This window comes from Stegostoma tigrinum, chromosome 7, assembly GCF_030684315.1.
Source record: "Stegostoma tigrinum isolate sSteTig4 chromosome 7, sSteTig4.hap1, whole genome shotgun sequence".
NCBI classification, from domain to species: domain Eukaryota; kingdom Metazoa; phylum Chordata; class Chondrichthyes; order Orectolobiformes; family Stegostomatidae; genus Stegostoma; species Stegostoma tigrinum.
Window position 1 is genome coordinate 21,357,452 of NC_081360.1, and position 15,436 is coordinate 21,372,887.

Genomic DNA, 15,436 nt, shown 5'->3' on the forward strand with positions numbered 1-15,436 from the left:
ACCAACATTTTAAGATTATCAAAATTAAACATGCACATTAATTCCCTCCATTTTCAAACTCATTGATAAATATTCATTTTCAACAGCCCTTTGAATAAAATTTACTCAGATTTCCAGAGTCATTTTTAATCTATAAATTGTAATACAAAAAGAGTGTAATGCGATAAGGCAAGACATATGGTGATAGTTTCTCCAGGTACCCTCCAAATAGTAACATACAGATTTGGAGCTCTTTGTACCATCTAAGAGGTTAACATCGGAAAAAAATAAGTCAAAAGTTATAATGTACTATCAGCTAATTAAATCAAAGATAATAAAACTTTAGAAGATCCATTTCAACAATTTCAAATTTGTTATCACTATGTTAACCTAGAAAGTACTCCATCTAAAAGCCTTCGATGTACTTTTTTACTTTTCCTAAAATGAAGTGACTAGCAGTGGCAAAATAATATTCTCTGCATTAAATACAGTCTTGACCTGCAAGAACAACAGTCTCTTGTAATTTAAACATGCATTTCTTTCTTTCCTTTGGCATTCTGAAATTCTATCTGTTCCCTCTTACTCTCACAAAAGCACTTTTTTTATTTCTTCATACCTCAGGAAAAGGACTTGACAGACCTATCAAAACTTCTATCAGGAAACCGTTTTGTTTTCTGTACAAATCTCCTCCTAGGGTTATCCTGTACCAGTGATAATGTCATTAATGGTTAAGACCATTACCTGACTCTAGTGAATCCTATGGAATAAAGTTAAAATTGACTTTTTCAACTACATCATAAGCATAGGCTTCTCCACCAGCAAGTCTAATCTACATAATTCAGCTGGTGTCAATTCTGCTAAACACAGAATTTGCTCAATATGTCACAAACACATCAGAAGTCCCCCATTAGTTAAGGTAATCATCTAGGTCTCAGTAAAGTTAACCAGAGTCCTTTCAGGTAACCAGGAAGCACTGCCTCTCTGTCAAGTTAGTACTTATGTCCCAAATGTTTATATGCAGTTGTATTTCCATGCTTCAACACATTTAGCCTGGGTTAACCCCTTGTGGAATTTAAATACAGTATGATACCGTGTACTTTCCTTATTGGCTACATGCATAAGCTTTTGGGTGCTGACACGTCACTAGAAATGCAGTGTTCCTATGAATCTGCTTACAGACAGACGTCCTGGCTAGGTATCTCTCATGGGCATGCAACAGAAAACAAGATGCCACAAGAGACCTAATTTGAAAGGAATGCTATTTCTCCATACAAACACAATCTGAATCCCTGCAGAATCCAACTGCAAAAGATTCTTCTGGTACCTTCTGCGACTATTCAGCTGGTATCAACAAAATGCACAAAATTAGTCTCAAGGTACCATACTTAATTTTAGAGGAAAAATTCTACTAGCATAAGCAAGAATCTGAGTAATGTTAAAGACAATAACATACACAAATTTTGAACATCACGTGTGATACAGTATATAATTCTTTAAAATTACACAGTCTAAATGAAAATGGTTATAGCTGTGGATGACCACATCACTGTCAGCGTTCCTCAGAGTGATGTCACTGGTCCATCCATTTCCTGCTTTTTACTGATGACCTTTCCTCAATAATAAAGTTAGAATTGGGTGCCTTTGTTTTTGATGCAGTGTTGAGTCCCATTCACAGTTTCAGAGATTGTGAAGTAGCCTTTGCTTGCATGTAGCAAGCTGTAGACAATATTCAGGATTGCTCTAATAACCAGCTAGTACTTTTGTTTTATGGAAATACTGAGTAATGAGCATCTCCAAAAAAAAATCAAACCGCTACAACTGATCAGAAACTTAACGAAGTCAGTTGCATAAATATTATGGCTCAAAGAACAGGTCAGAGGCTAGGAAGTCTGCAGCAGTAACTCACTGCCTGACTCCACAAAACCTGTCTGCCATTTACAAGGTACAAATCTAAATTACAATGAGATACTGCTGGCTTAACTGGAGGGTCAGTTCCTTAAACATTCAAGAGGTTTGACAGCAGCACACTTCAGTGGCAGCCTATGACCCTGAACATTCAGTGTTTTCGTAAGTGAGCACTGTAACTGTGAGTTACACGAGATCCACAACGTACTGCAGCAACATGACAAGGTTCCTATATCAATACCTTTCAAATCTACAATGTCTATTACCTTCAAGAACACTACCATCACCTTCAAGTTCTTTTTCTAGTCTTACACCAATCTGACTCAGGAATATACTATCCTTCTTTAGTGTTGTGGAGTCAATATCCTGGAACTCCTTTCCTAACATTGCTGATGTGTACGTTCATGACAAGGATTGAACGTGGTTCATGAAAGTGACTTAACACTGCCTTGTCAAGGGCAATTATGTATGGGCAATCAATTCTGGCCTTGCTAGTGATTGCCACATCCCACAAATGAATATTTAAAATGTATTTCTGAACACTATGAATAATTTATCATGGCCAATCTACCTAACTTGTACATCTTTGGACAGTGGGAGGAAACCACTGCATCCAGAGGAAGCCCACGCAGACACGGGGAGAACATGCAAACTCCACACAGTCGCCCGAGGGTGGAATCGAACCTGAGTCCCTGGTGTTGTGGCAGCAGTGCTAACTACTAAGCCATTGTGCTACCCACTTCTTGAGTATTTTTAGAGCTGCACTCATCCAGACAAATAGGGAGTGTTCTATCATTCTCTTCACTTGTGCTACAGGATGTGGGCTACGTTAGCCTCTGACTTGCTCTTCTAGCCAAGTGGCTAATCAAGTTCAGCTCTCGTCAATGTTAACCCCTAGGAATTTGACAGTGGGGGATTCAATGATGGTTTAGCATTAAAGTCAAGGGATGATGGCTGGATTGCCTCTTATTGGAGATGGTTATTGCTTGGCATTTATGTGGCATGAGTGTTGCTAGGTACTGTTTAGCCAAAGCCTGGATGTCGTATAGGTCTTGCTGTATTTGGACACGGACTACTTCGGTATTTGAAGAGTTGCAAAAGGTGATCATTGTCCCATCATTGGTGAACATCTCCGCTGCTGACCTATCCATGGAGGGAAGATTATTGATGAAACTGCTGAAGATAGTTGGGCCTAAGACACTATCCTGCACAGATGTCCTGGGACTGAGATGACTGACCTCCAACAGACAACCACCTTCCTTTATGCCAGTCATGAGTTCAACCAGCATAGAGTTTTCATCTGATTCCAATCACCTCCAGGTTTGCTAAAGGTCCTTGACACTCAGACAAATGATGTCAATGACAATCACTCTCATCCCACCTCTGCAATTCCGTTCAAGGTGGTAATGAGATCAGGAGCCAAGTGATCCTGATAGAAACTAAACGGGGAATCAATGAGCAAGTTATTGACAAACGTGCGGCTTGAGAGAACTTTGATAACATTTTCCATCACTTGACTGATGATTGAGAGTAGGCCGATGGGGTGGTAATTCACTGGGTTGGATTTGTTCTGCTTTTTGTATACAGCACGTATTTGGGCAATTTTCAAAAAGTCATCGAGTAGAAATCAGTGTTGTAACTATAATGGAATAACTTGGGTAGGGGTGTGGCAAGTTCTGGAGGACAGATCTTCAGTACTATTGCTGGAACGTTGTCAGGCCCACAGACTTTGCTGCGTCCAGTCCTCCAACTGTTTCTTGACATTATGTGGAGTGAATGGAATTGGTGGAAGACTGACATTTGTAACGTTGGGCACCTCAGGAGAAGGCCAAGGTGGATCAGCCACTCAGCACTTCTAGTTGAAGATTGCTGCAAATGCTTCAGCCTTACATTTTACACTGAGGTGCTGAGTTTCCTCATCGTGGAGGATTGGGACATTTGTACAGCCAACTCCACGGAATTGTTTCATTACCTCTCGTGCCTGGATGTGGATGGACTGGAGAACTTGGATCTGATCCATAGGTTGCGGGATTGTTTAGTCTATCACTTGCTGCTTGTGCTGTTTGACAGGTCTGGCTTCACTGGGTTGACATCTCCTTCTTAGGTATTGATGGTATGGCTTTCTGTACTCTCCACTGAGCCGGGCTTGATTCCCTGGCTTGCTGGTAACAGCAGACTGGGGGTTGTGTCAGGCCACGAGGATGCAGATTGTGAGTATGATTTTTCGGCTGCTGATGGCCCTTAGTGGCTCATGGATGCCTAGCCTGGAATTGCTAGATCTGTTCGAAGTCTGTCCCATTTAGCTCAGTGATAATGTCACACATAACGTAAGCCGTCACCAATGTGGAGGTGGAACTTTGTTTCCAGAAGGGCTGTGCGGTTGTCACTCTTACCAAAACTGTCATGGACAGAAGGATCTGCCACAGGCAGATTGGTGAAGATGAAGACAAACATCCTTTATCTTGTTGGTTCCGTCACTGCATGCGCAGACTCAGTTCAACAACAATATGCTTTAGAACTCAACCAGCATGGCCAGCAGTGCACAAAGGTATTTTTCTGACAAAATGTTTTTGAATTTCAGACTGATTATTTATCACTACTAACTAGAACTCAAAGTTTAAAAAGAATATTAACCTGCTTATATATGCAATTCTGGCAAGAAGTGTCAGGGATATATTTTTAAAACATGTTAATAAACAAACTTTGTGGATCAGCGCATCATCTCTTATATAAGGAAAATAAATCACTGCATAATTACCAGCATCTTCCATTTAAATAAATTGGTAACTATGCAAATAATGTTTCTTCCAGTGTTAAATGTAGCGACAACATTATTTATGAGCACATTTAACACAGACAAAATCTGCCCCCCCATCACAGCTTCACTAAGTCTGTGGCAGTGAGGGATAGAGGCACAGACTGCCCCAAATAACAAATATTACCAAGGTCCTCTCCTGCACATTCAACAGCACACTTCAAATAAAGGTAAATGTGTCCTATAATGTTCCAAAAGCATTAACATGCACTATTGAAAAAATTGAAGTGTTTAAAAAATTATACCAGCAACTAAGACAATATGAAAAAAAATCATAAAAATGTCTTTATTGGAGTTAATACTGAGACGAGATGTGAAGCAACTAAGTAGTAATGGCAAGTATGCTGCACTAATGATGATTGTGCTGTTGTGCAGATAACGGCAAGGCAAACAAATCCGCGCGCTTTGTGGCTGACGTGGCCTTTGTAAAGAATACCATTAAGGGGAGCAACGTGAAATAACTCCACAGATGTAGATATCCTGACACCAAATCACCCTTTACTTACATATGGAGAGTCCTTGACAGTGATACAGTTCCCTCAATATCAGCTCTAAAAGTGAGCAGAACCTCTGACACTCCTGTTTATATCTGTCAGCCAGGGCTCCCTGATTGGACCAGATTAACAGCCCAAATCAAGGTATTCGTATTCTATGAGGTCCACTGAGCTGACCTTGTTACAATCACTATACAATGATATCTTCTTATTTAATTCCTTATAATGTTTTGCATATGGAATAAAAACATTTTTACGGCCCTTTGACTCAAATGCTACACTTGAAACAAACTGTAGGTAAACAACAGAACCATCATTGTTTAGATATTCTTGTGACTTGCACAACATTTTCAAGCATCCAGACTGGGATTTCAACCTCTTTCTTGTCTTCCCGTGAGTCCTCAGACTCAGCTCCTACCAATTCTCCCAATCTTCTGCTGTCAACTCTTTTTCTTTCCCTTAATGCTGAATATTCTTCTGCAGCATATGCTTTAGCACAGACTTTCATGTAGAAAAGCTTAACATATTGCATTAATCACTCAGCTGTGATCATACTTGACGATTCAAAGCATTAGGGATGAATGCAACAAAAACCACCCGACATATCCAACTACAGGCACTACTGAAGTAATAAAAGCACCAAGTTTATCGAAAGGAATTTACACATATAACCCAGACTCACATTTCAAGATCACCCATGTTTCAATAATAACAATTAGTCTTGCAAGATTCTCCAAATATTTATTTTCCTTCTGCAGCAAAGAGTGGGTTTTCAAGTCAATTTCACATGCTCTTGTGGTAGATAAATGCCACTTATTATAACATGAACTGACCTATTACAGACCCAATATTTAAATGTAATACCAGGACAACATAGTAGCTGTGACTTACTGGGGTTGCTCTCTTTGGAGGTAAAGATGGTTGAGAGAGATTTGGTGTATGTTTAGAAGATGATGATAGATTTATAAAAGATAAACAAAGAAAAGTTGGTCCAAATAGCCAAAAGAGTAGCAAACACAGGTTTGTGCAAGAGATGCAAGGGGAATGTGAGGAAGAGCTTTTGTCTTTTTACAGTGAGTGATAAAGACCTGAAATTTGCTGCCTATAAGGACAGTGGAAGTGAAGACGAAGAATAATCACAAAATACATCATTACAAGGTGGACAGTTGAAGGGAAGTTGCAGGCCTATGGGGAATGGGGAGATAGGGTTCCTTTACAAACAGTCAGCATGGACTCGATGAATCATGAGGAACAATACAGCATGGAAACAGGCCCTTTGGCCCAAATTGATCCATGCTGCCCACTCCGCTAGCTCCAACTGCCCGCTTTTGGCTTATATCCCGCTAAACCCTTCCAAATCCATGTGCCTATCCAAATGTTTTTTTTAAGATGTTGCTATTGTATCTGCCTCAACTACTTTCTCTGGCAGTCCATTCTATATATGCACCATTCTCTGTGTGAAGAAGTTACCCCTCCAGTCATTCTTAAATCTCTTCCCTCTCATCTTAAGCCTATGCCCTCTAGTTTGCAATTCCCCATCCCTGGAAATAAAAACTATACGCATGAGCTCGAACGCATCCTTCTGTACTGTGATGATGTTATGACACAGACCTGCCAGGATAACTGAAGAACAACCAAGACCAGGCAAAGCCTTGGAAATAAAACTTGAAACTCCAAGTCTGAATGGTTTATGCTACACAACACCCGGAGGAACCTTTACTCCTTCAGATATTAGCAGTCAGGAGTACTTCAACATTTATTTATTAAGTAACAGAAGAGAAATAGTAAAAAAAAAATTGTGCATAGTTTGGCATAAATGACTTTCCAAAATTGTTAATTTTACTGAAAACTCAGCTGGTTAGAAAGTCCAGCGTTGGAGCATCTTTAAGACGTGACAGAGGACTGCTCTCATGCACCATATATACTTTCTCCATCTCCTTTTGAACAGTTACTGACTTCTATGTCTCTCAGGAATCATAGGAACAAATATTTTGATGCAAATAAATTATTCACTCAACAAAATCTAACTGCAGATTCAAAACAGCTACATTTTTAAACTGCACCTTTAGTTGGAGAACAGCATTAATGTGCTCAATTTAGACAATACACTATCAGAACTAGGTAAGGCAAAAATAGAGGTAAAGAGATTTAAGCTACTGCACAATAAATACCTGGTGTCTATATAGCGATTTAAAGTCATCACCTACGCTTATACCTATCAGAATGCTCAGAATAAATTGTTCAAAGTACTGCATTCATGTATCTGGATGTAAATTTACAAAGAGTTTGAAAAGACCATGTAGCTGGTAAAAGTCACACTGCAGCTTTCAAACAATAAATAATGTTGTTGTTCAACACATTCCAAAATTGTACATGGTGAAGACTGCAGCTACTGAGTGGTGGCAGTGGAGGGAGTGAATGTTTGCGATGTGGTATCTATCGTGCTTTATCTCGGATAGTTTCAGGATACTTGAGTGCTGTTGGAGCTGAAATCATTTAGGCAAATGGGGAGTCAGGAGGTTACTAACTGCAGGATTTCTGGCCTCTGGCCTATTCTTGTATCCACAGTACTCAGAGTGCAAGTCAGCATTTTGTCAATGGTAAATCATTGGGCGTTGATAGCAAGAGATTTAGAGATTGTAATGCCATTGTATATAAAGGGATGATGGTTAAATTTTCTTCTGTTGGAGACAGTCACTTGCCAGCCAAAGCATGAATGTTGCCCTGCATTTAGATCATGGACTGCTTCAGTATTTGAGGAGTTGTGAATGATTGCAAAATGTCCTGCATCATCGGCTAACATTCCATTTCTGACCTTAAGATGGAAGAAAAGTCATTGATGAAGAGGCTGAATATGGTTGGGTGTGGACACTACCCTGAGGAACTTCTGTGGAGATGTCCTGGAGCTGAGAATACTGATGTCCGACAACCACAATCATCATCTTTTGGGTCAAGTATGTCCCCAACCAGTGGGGAATTTCCCATGACTTCAGTTTTACTAAGTCTCCTTGATGCCACACATGGATATATGTGGTCTTGATGTCAAGAACAGCCATCTTCACATTCTATCCCTGAAACTTGGGAGTGGGAGATTTGGGGTCTAGTCTGAAATAACATCCAAAGAGAATACTTAATCCTTCATTTGATGATTTTCAATGGCGACAATGGAGAGATTAGGTGGAAAGTTCTATGAACAATTGCTGGACTCACTATCTGGTAATACCATACATTAGCTCTGACTCTCTGAATGTGAATGTCACCAACATTAATTACTTGGAACAAGATGCTCTGGGTTATTTAGAAGGCAGCTAGACATTATTGAATGGAGATAGAAGGCTTTTCAGGAATGATAAGCTCAATGGGCTAAGTAACCTTCTTCATCATTATTTGTACCTTGGTAAATGGCACTATTTTAAAATCCAAAGTTATCAGGTTTCTCAAAATATTTAACAATTTGCTTGTGCATAATAGAGCATAGATGATGTCAGAAGTTAAATACAAATCAAGTCTATATTCCATTTTGTTATCCAAGCCAATCTTGCAAAGCCTCAAACAAATTATGCAGAGTTACCAACACGAATGAAAAAAAAATCAGTTTTTAGATTTCCACACAACATTATATTTTTCCAAATGGAGTCATAATGTGAGAACAATTATGTTTTATGTAACATGACAGGGATAAACATAATCCATCCTCTGACTAATCACATTTCATTTGTTGTTTGCTTACACATATTTCTATCAAAGTTTAATAATTCTAGAACACAACTTTCCAATGACCAAGATTACTGCTTTCAAACTGACACTGATTATTCTGTTATGTGTCCTGGCAAAAGATTGGATCAGATTTTACTTTGTATGTCAGTGAACCTGGATCATAACCTTTGGGTACCGAGATTTCTGTTTGTGTGAACTGCAGCCAACCTGTGACAACCAGCTGAATTAAAGAAACACATGAGACCAAGATGTGTTTACCTTTGGCAAAGACCACACACACTTCATGTCCACAGTATTTATTTGTTCTTTTGAACACAAGTGAAAAGAATATTACATGGCTGCCTATACTTAGGGGAAGAAAGTAACATTCTTACGATTTACAATTTTAAAAATCTAACAAGATGGCAGAAAAATAATCATAAAAGTCAGTTACTACCAATACACTTATAAGTTGTATTTGTGAGACTGTATTATAAATATTAAATTCCCATGAAAATCTGAAGTATGTTGGGATAAATATAGATTTTAACTCTTAGTGTGAAACCAGCAAAAGTGAATGGCATTCCTGCACAGCAACTTAAGTCAAAGCAGCAGGTTCAACAACATGCCAGTCAACTCCTTGCCCAAGCTGGACACGAAACTAAGATACACAATGAAATTTGGAGTGCTCACTGTTGTCAAGGTTCAACTTGGGCAACAACATTTGACAACCGGACATGCCCAGTTAAACTCAGGAATCATAAAGCTGTTGCACAAGTTCTGCTGTTCTGAGGATCTCGTCAATATAGTTGGAATTCAAACACATGAAGGACATGAAGTTACAATACTTACCCATTAAGTAACATTCGAAACACACCAGAAGGTATTAGGATTTAAGTAATTTTTAAGCATCATGCTCATCTTTATTAAATGCCAAGTCTAATTTTGAAAATTATGTTTTAAAAGTGTGCAGTTTCATTCCTTCAGACTTCAATTATTGTCAGAAACTTAAAATAATCGTCCTTTTTTAAAATCTTGGTCCCAACTCTATTTCCTTTTATGTAGATGATCTCATACTGAATGGAGTATTCTAACTGAACAGTACCATGTTGTTGCACGGCAAGATGCAGTGCAAAAGCCCACTGACAAGTGGAAGTGCAATAAATGGAGAATAACATTTATTCATTGCTGATGCAAAATTTGAACATTTCATTTGCAGATAAAACAAAAGACATTAGCCTGAAAATAGGATCAGCTAGAAGTCCTATAATGGGTCTAATTTTAAGCAAATTATAAAATAGTTACCTTGAGAGTTATCTACTTCTACATTCTTACTGTATACTTTCACATGATTCATTAAGGGTAGCTGAATTTTTACCAAGTCACCGATGTAATACAAATATTTATAATCACTAAAACACACAAATACCTGTCTGAAGAGTAGTTCCTGCTGTTGCTCTGCCTGCCTCTTTCTTTGCTCCAGCTGCTCTTCCTCTTCCTCATCACTTTCAATTGGCTCTTGTTTTACCTGTATGACTTTGTTCATAGTTGTAGACTCATTCTGATTGACATTTCTGTCAGAGTATGGTTCTTCTGGCATGGCCTGATGTTCTCGGAGCTCCTCTTCTGTTTCTTCAGGGTGACTTTCATGTTGCCTTGGCTGCTCGCTAGGCTTTGGCATCAACTATTAAATAATGGGCACAGGGAAAGAGTTATTAAATAATTAATTAAATCACAGACAAGTTTATTGCAACTGTATACTTTTACTTCACAGTTCATCGTTAAATTTTTCAGGTCTGAAAAACATTAGATTATTACATTGCGTCAATAATTTCATAATACTGTGAAATTTTATCTTCTTTAAAGAGCTGCAGATTACTTTACAATAAACTTGCAGTGACACCACAATAACTATTAACCTTTAGTTGTCACATTACACCTTTTCCGTGTATTATGAAGCAATTTAATTCTAAAAACCAACATAACAAGTCAATTCAAAAATGCTGAAGAAAATCAGTAGGGTCTAGGGGTATCTGGGGAAAGAGAAATAGAGTTAATGTTTTGAATCTGATATGATTCTTCTTCAGGGGGTCATCTTTCAGATGTGATGTTAAATCAAGTGAGTGAGTAACAATCTTCAAGCTACTATTTCACAGAACAGCAACTTATTCATTCCTAAACCAACATCACTATAATAGATTACCTGCCTGGTCATTATCACATTGCTGTATGTCAGCATAAATTTGCTGATATAGTCACCATTGCACTGCAGGGAATGTATTTCAAAGCTAATTAATTGGTCGTGAGATATTTCATAATGCCTGGTGGTCATGAAAGGTACCATATAAATGCAAATGTTTCATTTCTTTACCACTATAAGTGATAAAAATGGGGGGGAAGGATGGGGTGTTTTACAAACTATGTAAATGTAAGTAAGTTAAGTAAGCACATAAAATGTCCAAGTTAAATAAGCATTCTCCAAATGAATGAAAAAGACAATTGAATTAGGAATAAATTCAAAGTTTACACTGGAATGAATGGAAGGAGGTCTGGGCATGAGAATAGCTCAGAGGAGAGAGTGGAATCGTAAAATGTGGGCAGATAAATACAGTTGGGATAAAGATGAAAACAGGGTTAAGGTGGGTTAATGAAGTTAAGATACATATCAGCCATCAACAAAAGATCACAGCAGGCCTGAAGGCTGAATGGCCTTTTCTATTTCAGACAATTAAAAGTTCCACACATCATTAAAAAGTTTCTCCTGTAAGACATTTAAATAATTTGATATGCAACTAAGCACTGTTTTAATTTGTCAGGGAATACTTCTCAAGTAAAACTGACAGGCTGGGAAATGTTTGATTGGTAAAACTGAAGAAGAGGTGCAGCTATAGCCCGGTAAGGCTGCTACTGATGGCACTCCTTTGCTGAGAAAACTTGACAGGATCAACATGGCAGAAGCTTATACAGCTCTACCTTGAATCTTGAATGAAGAGCTGGTGAAACACCTGTACCACGTGCCTTTTCCTCAGCCAAAGTGCTATTTCACAGGAAGGGGAACAGGCAGGGATTCGGCTTCAAGGGAACAAAATCTTCAGAGGATGAGTTCTCTTGATGTGTCCGAAGAGGTTCTTGTTTTCAAGGGGGGTCATTGCTGAAATATGCAGCAAATCTCTTTTACAAAAGACCAAAGTAAACACTGGCCTTTGAAGTGTCTACCCTTCTCCAGTCTTTTTCACAAGGTTATGTGCCATTTTGTCCTGGATGGAGACAAGGGAGCAGGTTCTAAACATCACTAACAGTTTGTGAAATAGAAAGAACGACAACACTTGCCAGGCATTAGTGTGAGCAATAGAATTAGACAGTCTGAACGTTGGCTGTTCAAATAGGAATGTGGGATGCCTGGACAGAGAGGAATCAGTGGAACTTTAAAGTGTGTTGTTCGGAGAATGCCAGCGAAGTCAGTGTGGGCTTGGCACCTATGACTCCTTTGTCACTCATTTTCCCCACCCTCTTGGTGCACTGTATCCTGGCTAGAAGGAACACATTGCTGCTGCTGACTTGCATTGTGATTTCCAACCATGCCTGCTGTGTTGGTGAGGTTTCTCACCTCTGTCTGTTCTTAGGAGAGCTCACTGCAGCCTCAAAATTCAATGTTGAGCTCTTCTTACTGAGGTCAGGGTCCTTTCAATTAGAAATTTCTCCCTTAATAAGATTAATGCATCATCCTGCCTGTCTTCTCTTCCTTGCTGAGCAACCTGGAGGCATAATGCTAATTATAGTGGTTCCGCTGTTTCAGAGGGAACCATCATTGAAATATGAATATCTATTATTTGGCTCACTATAGCACTTTAACAGGCATTGTTACAGTGCTTTTGTTATAATTATTGACATAATTTTAACTCTAAATTACAGAACTGCAGCATGGAATAAAGCACTGAATTCTTTAATTGCACGTGCCCTATTTTCTTTTATAGTCTTGTTTATTATTTTACATGCTAAAATAACTCCACAGAGGACAGTTTTCATTAACTGAGTCACCCTTTATTTACATATGCAAAGTCACTGATACTGGTCCAGCTCCCTCAGAGCCAGCTCTCAGACTGAACGGGATGTTTGACACTCCACATTTTATCTGGCAGCCCAGGCTCTCTGATTGGAGCAAATAAACAGCCCCAGTCAGAGAACTCAAATTCTGAGTTTCACCTGGCTGACGTTGTTACAACTTCTACACATACCTTTAATACTTTTCTGTTTGATTTAACCTATAACAACTGTTTAACACACTTCATTTTTTCCCTAGCTGTGTTTACAAACAACAAAATGCAAAATGAAATGTTCTGTTCCAAGAATAAATCGGTCAGCTTTTTTGGAGTCCAACAGCATCTGCGTGACTAAACTCAAGCATAATGCTGTAAAGGTTAAAAACATTTGTTTCATACTAGCAGCATTTATTATATAGACACTTAGGTTTTATGGCTTTTATAGTCATGTAATGACCTCGGAGGTTGGAATTTAACAACAATTGGCTGAAATCAAGGCCGGCGGCGGCGGTGGGGGTGGGGGGGGTAGCTGAGGTCAGTGCTGCAAGTACATGAAGTTCACATTCCTGAAAATGTCCTCAGTCTGTATTGAAATACCTTGACAGTGGGCAAAGAGAAACATAAACTAGGGATAATCGCAGCTTTGCTCTGGAAAATCTCAGAATCTACAACTGTCACTAATCTGTAAAGTTTTGCCAAAAATATTATTCCATTAAAAAGAGGTTTAATTTTGTTTTCTGCAAAAACAAATGCATGTCATGACTGTACCTACTATTTCCAGCAGTTTTTAGTAAAAGGAAAATAAACTTGGTCATGTGGTGCACATTGGTCAAACAAAATACATTCTCATTACATGTGTGGCTGTTTAATGGCAATTCTTCTCAGACCAAGATCTGTATCTTATCTGAACACTCTTGACAACTTCATTTCCACTAATAATGCATTGTGTATTGTTCAGCTTTGGTATTAGAAATGAAGACATCAACATTCAAATCTTGTCTTCTCTGAAGGCTGGCCATGTCTGTGAGCAATCAGGTTCAGGAAATTAAACTGTACAGTTTATGAGAAAAGAGATACTACATAAGTCATTGGGACACAATGCATCTGCTTGCACCTCCAAAATCTGCAGTAAATGCTGACCTACAAGGCTTAGAACCACAAGAGGAGTTTAATGCGTTTTTTTTTCAAATTTCTTTCAAGCATTTAATTTGACACACATGAAAATGTAGTTCAGACAGGTGTGCGCTACCAGCACCTCCAGTGCACTTGACCCTTCACAATCGAGTGTGAAAGCACTCTTCCTTTCCCTTCAATTTGGAATGCCAGTGTCTTGATTCTAGGTTTAATACCGAAAGTATCACTCATTGGGGAATCATCCAAAATCCTAAAGCAATTGCAACTTCTGGACCAAGAGAAATATGCTGTTGTGTTGATAGTACAATTAAAAAATAACGCAAAGTTTATATAACAGTAGACAGCATTTTAAATTGAGGAACAAAGCAGTTAGATTTCTTTCTTTGGTCATGTCTAGTTTCATTTAAAAATGATATTACCAATAAAATTTGTTTCAGTTTCAAATAATTGAGCTCTTTAGTTATTGTCTTGAGTTTTTGCCTCAAACTTCACTTTCTGGCCACCAACTCCATTCATCACAGCAACAAATATTTGAGATTAAACAAACTTTCCAACCTGAGGTACAGATTTGACTTTGACACTGAATGAGCATCTAATGGGATAAGCCCAAGGTCAATGAGACTATCTACTTTCAAATGTATTATATTTTCCGGCTCTATGTTAGCTTACGTGCTGTTTAAGTTTTCATCTATCTCATGAAGCTGGTAGACTTGATCATTCTAATGCACTCCTAGTTGGTCTCCTATGTTTTATCGTCTGCAAACCTGAGGTCATTCAAATCTCTGTGGCCTTTGATCTAAGTCACACCAAATCTATTTACCCATCACACGCCTGTGCTCATTGACCTCTACTAATTCTTGGTTAAATAACAACTCAATTTTAAAATTCTCAAACTTGTTTTCAAATCGATCCATGGCCTTGCAACTTCCAGTCTATAGAATCTCCTCCAGTTCCACAATCTTCCAAGACATTCATGTTCCTTTAATTCTGGTACTGGGCACCTCAAATTTAATTGGTCCACCAATATTTGCTGTGCCTTCAGCTGCCTGGACCATAGGATCCAGAATTTTTCCTAAAATTCTCCATTGGTCTACCTCACTATCTTCCTTCAAGATATTTCTTCAAACTTAACTCCATAATAAAATCTTTGGTCATTTGATCTTATGTCTCATGCGGCTTGGTGCTATGTTTTGTTTAATAATACACTGGCCAAATAATTTTGGATTGGTTTATCATGTGAAAGATGCTATATAAATATAAGCTGTGATAGAGTACTTGGCAGATATTAAACAGGTGATTAGCATCATCGCTTCCAACTTTAAAATTACAACTGTGGGTTAAGAATTTGTATTTCAAATTGATTTACTTGGACA

At 38.5% G+C, this 15,436-nt stretch overlaps 1 protein-coding gene and 1 long non-coding RNA gene across 12 annotated transcripts in view; one reads left to right on the plus strand and one right to left on the minus strand.

The window, feature by feature from the left end:
* Positions 1 to 15,436, minus strand: part of hdac4 (histone deacetylase 4) — a 532,576-nt gene that overhangs the window by 93,628 nt on the left and 423,512 nt on the right. For all 10 annotated transcript variants that reach the window (XM_059647103.1, XM_059647104.1, XM_059647105.1 and 7 more), the window contains one exon: positions 10,319 to 10,573. In XM_059647103.1, coding sequence (XP_059503086.1) covers positions 10,319 to 10,573 — 255 coding nt within the window. The remainder of the gene's footprint in view (positions 1 to 10,318; positions 10,574 to 15,436) is intronic.
* Positions 1 to 15,436, plus strand: part of LOC132209811 (uncharacterized) — a 43,522-nt gene that overhangs the window by 18,313 nt on the left and 9,773 nt on the right. The gene's annotated exons all lie outside the window — the stretch shown is intronic.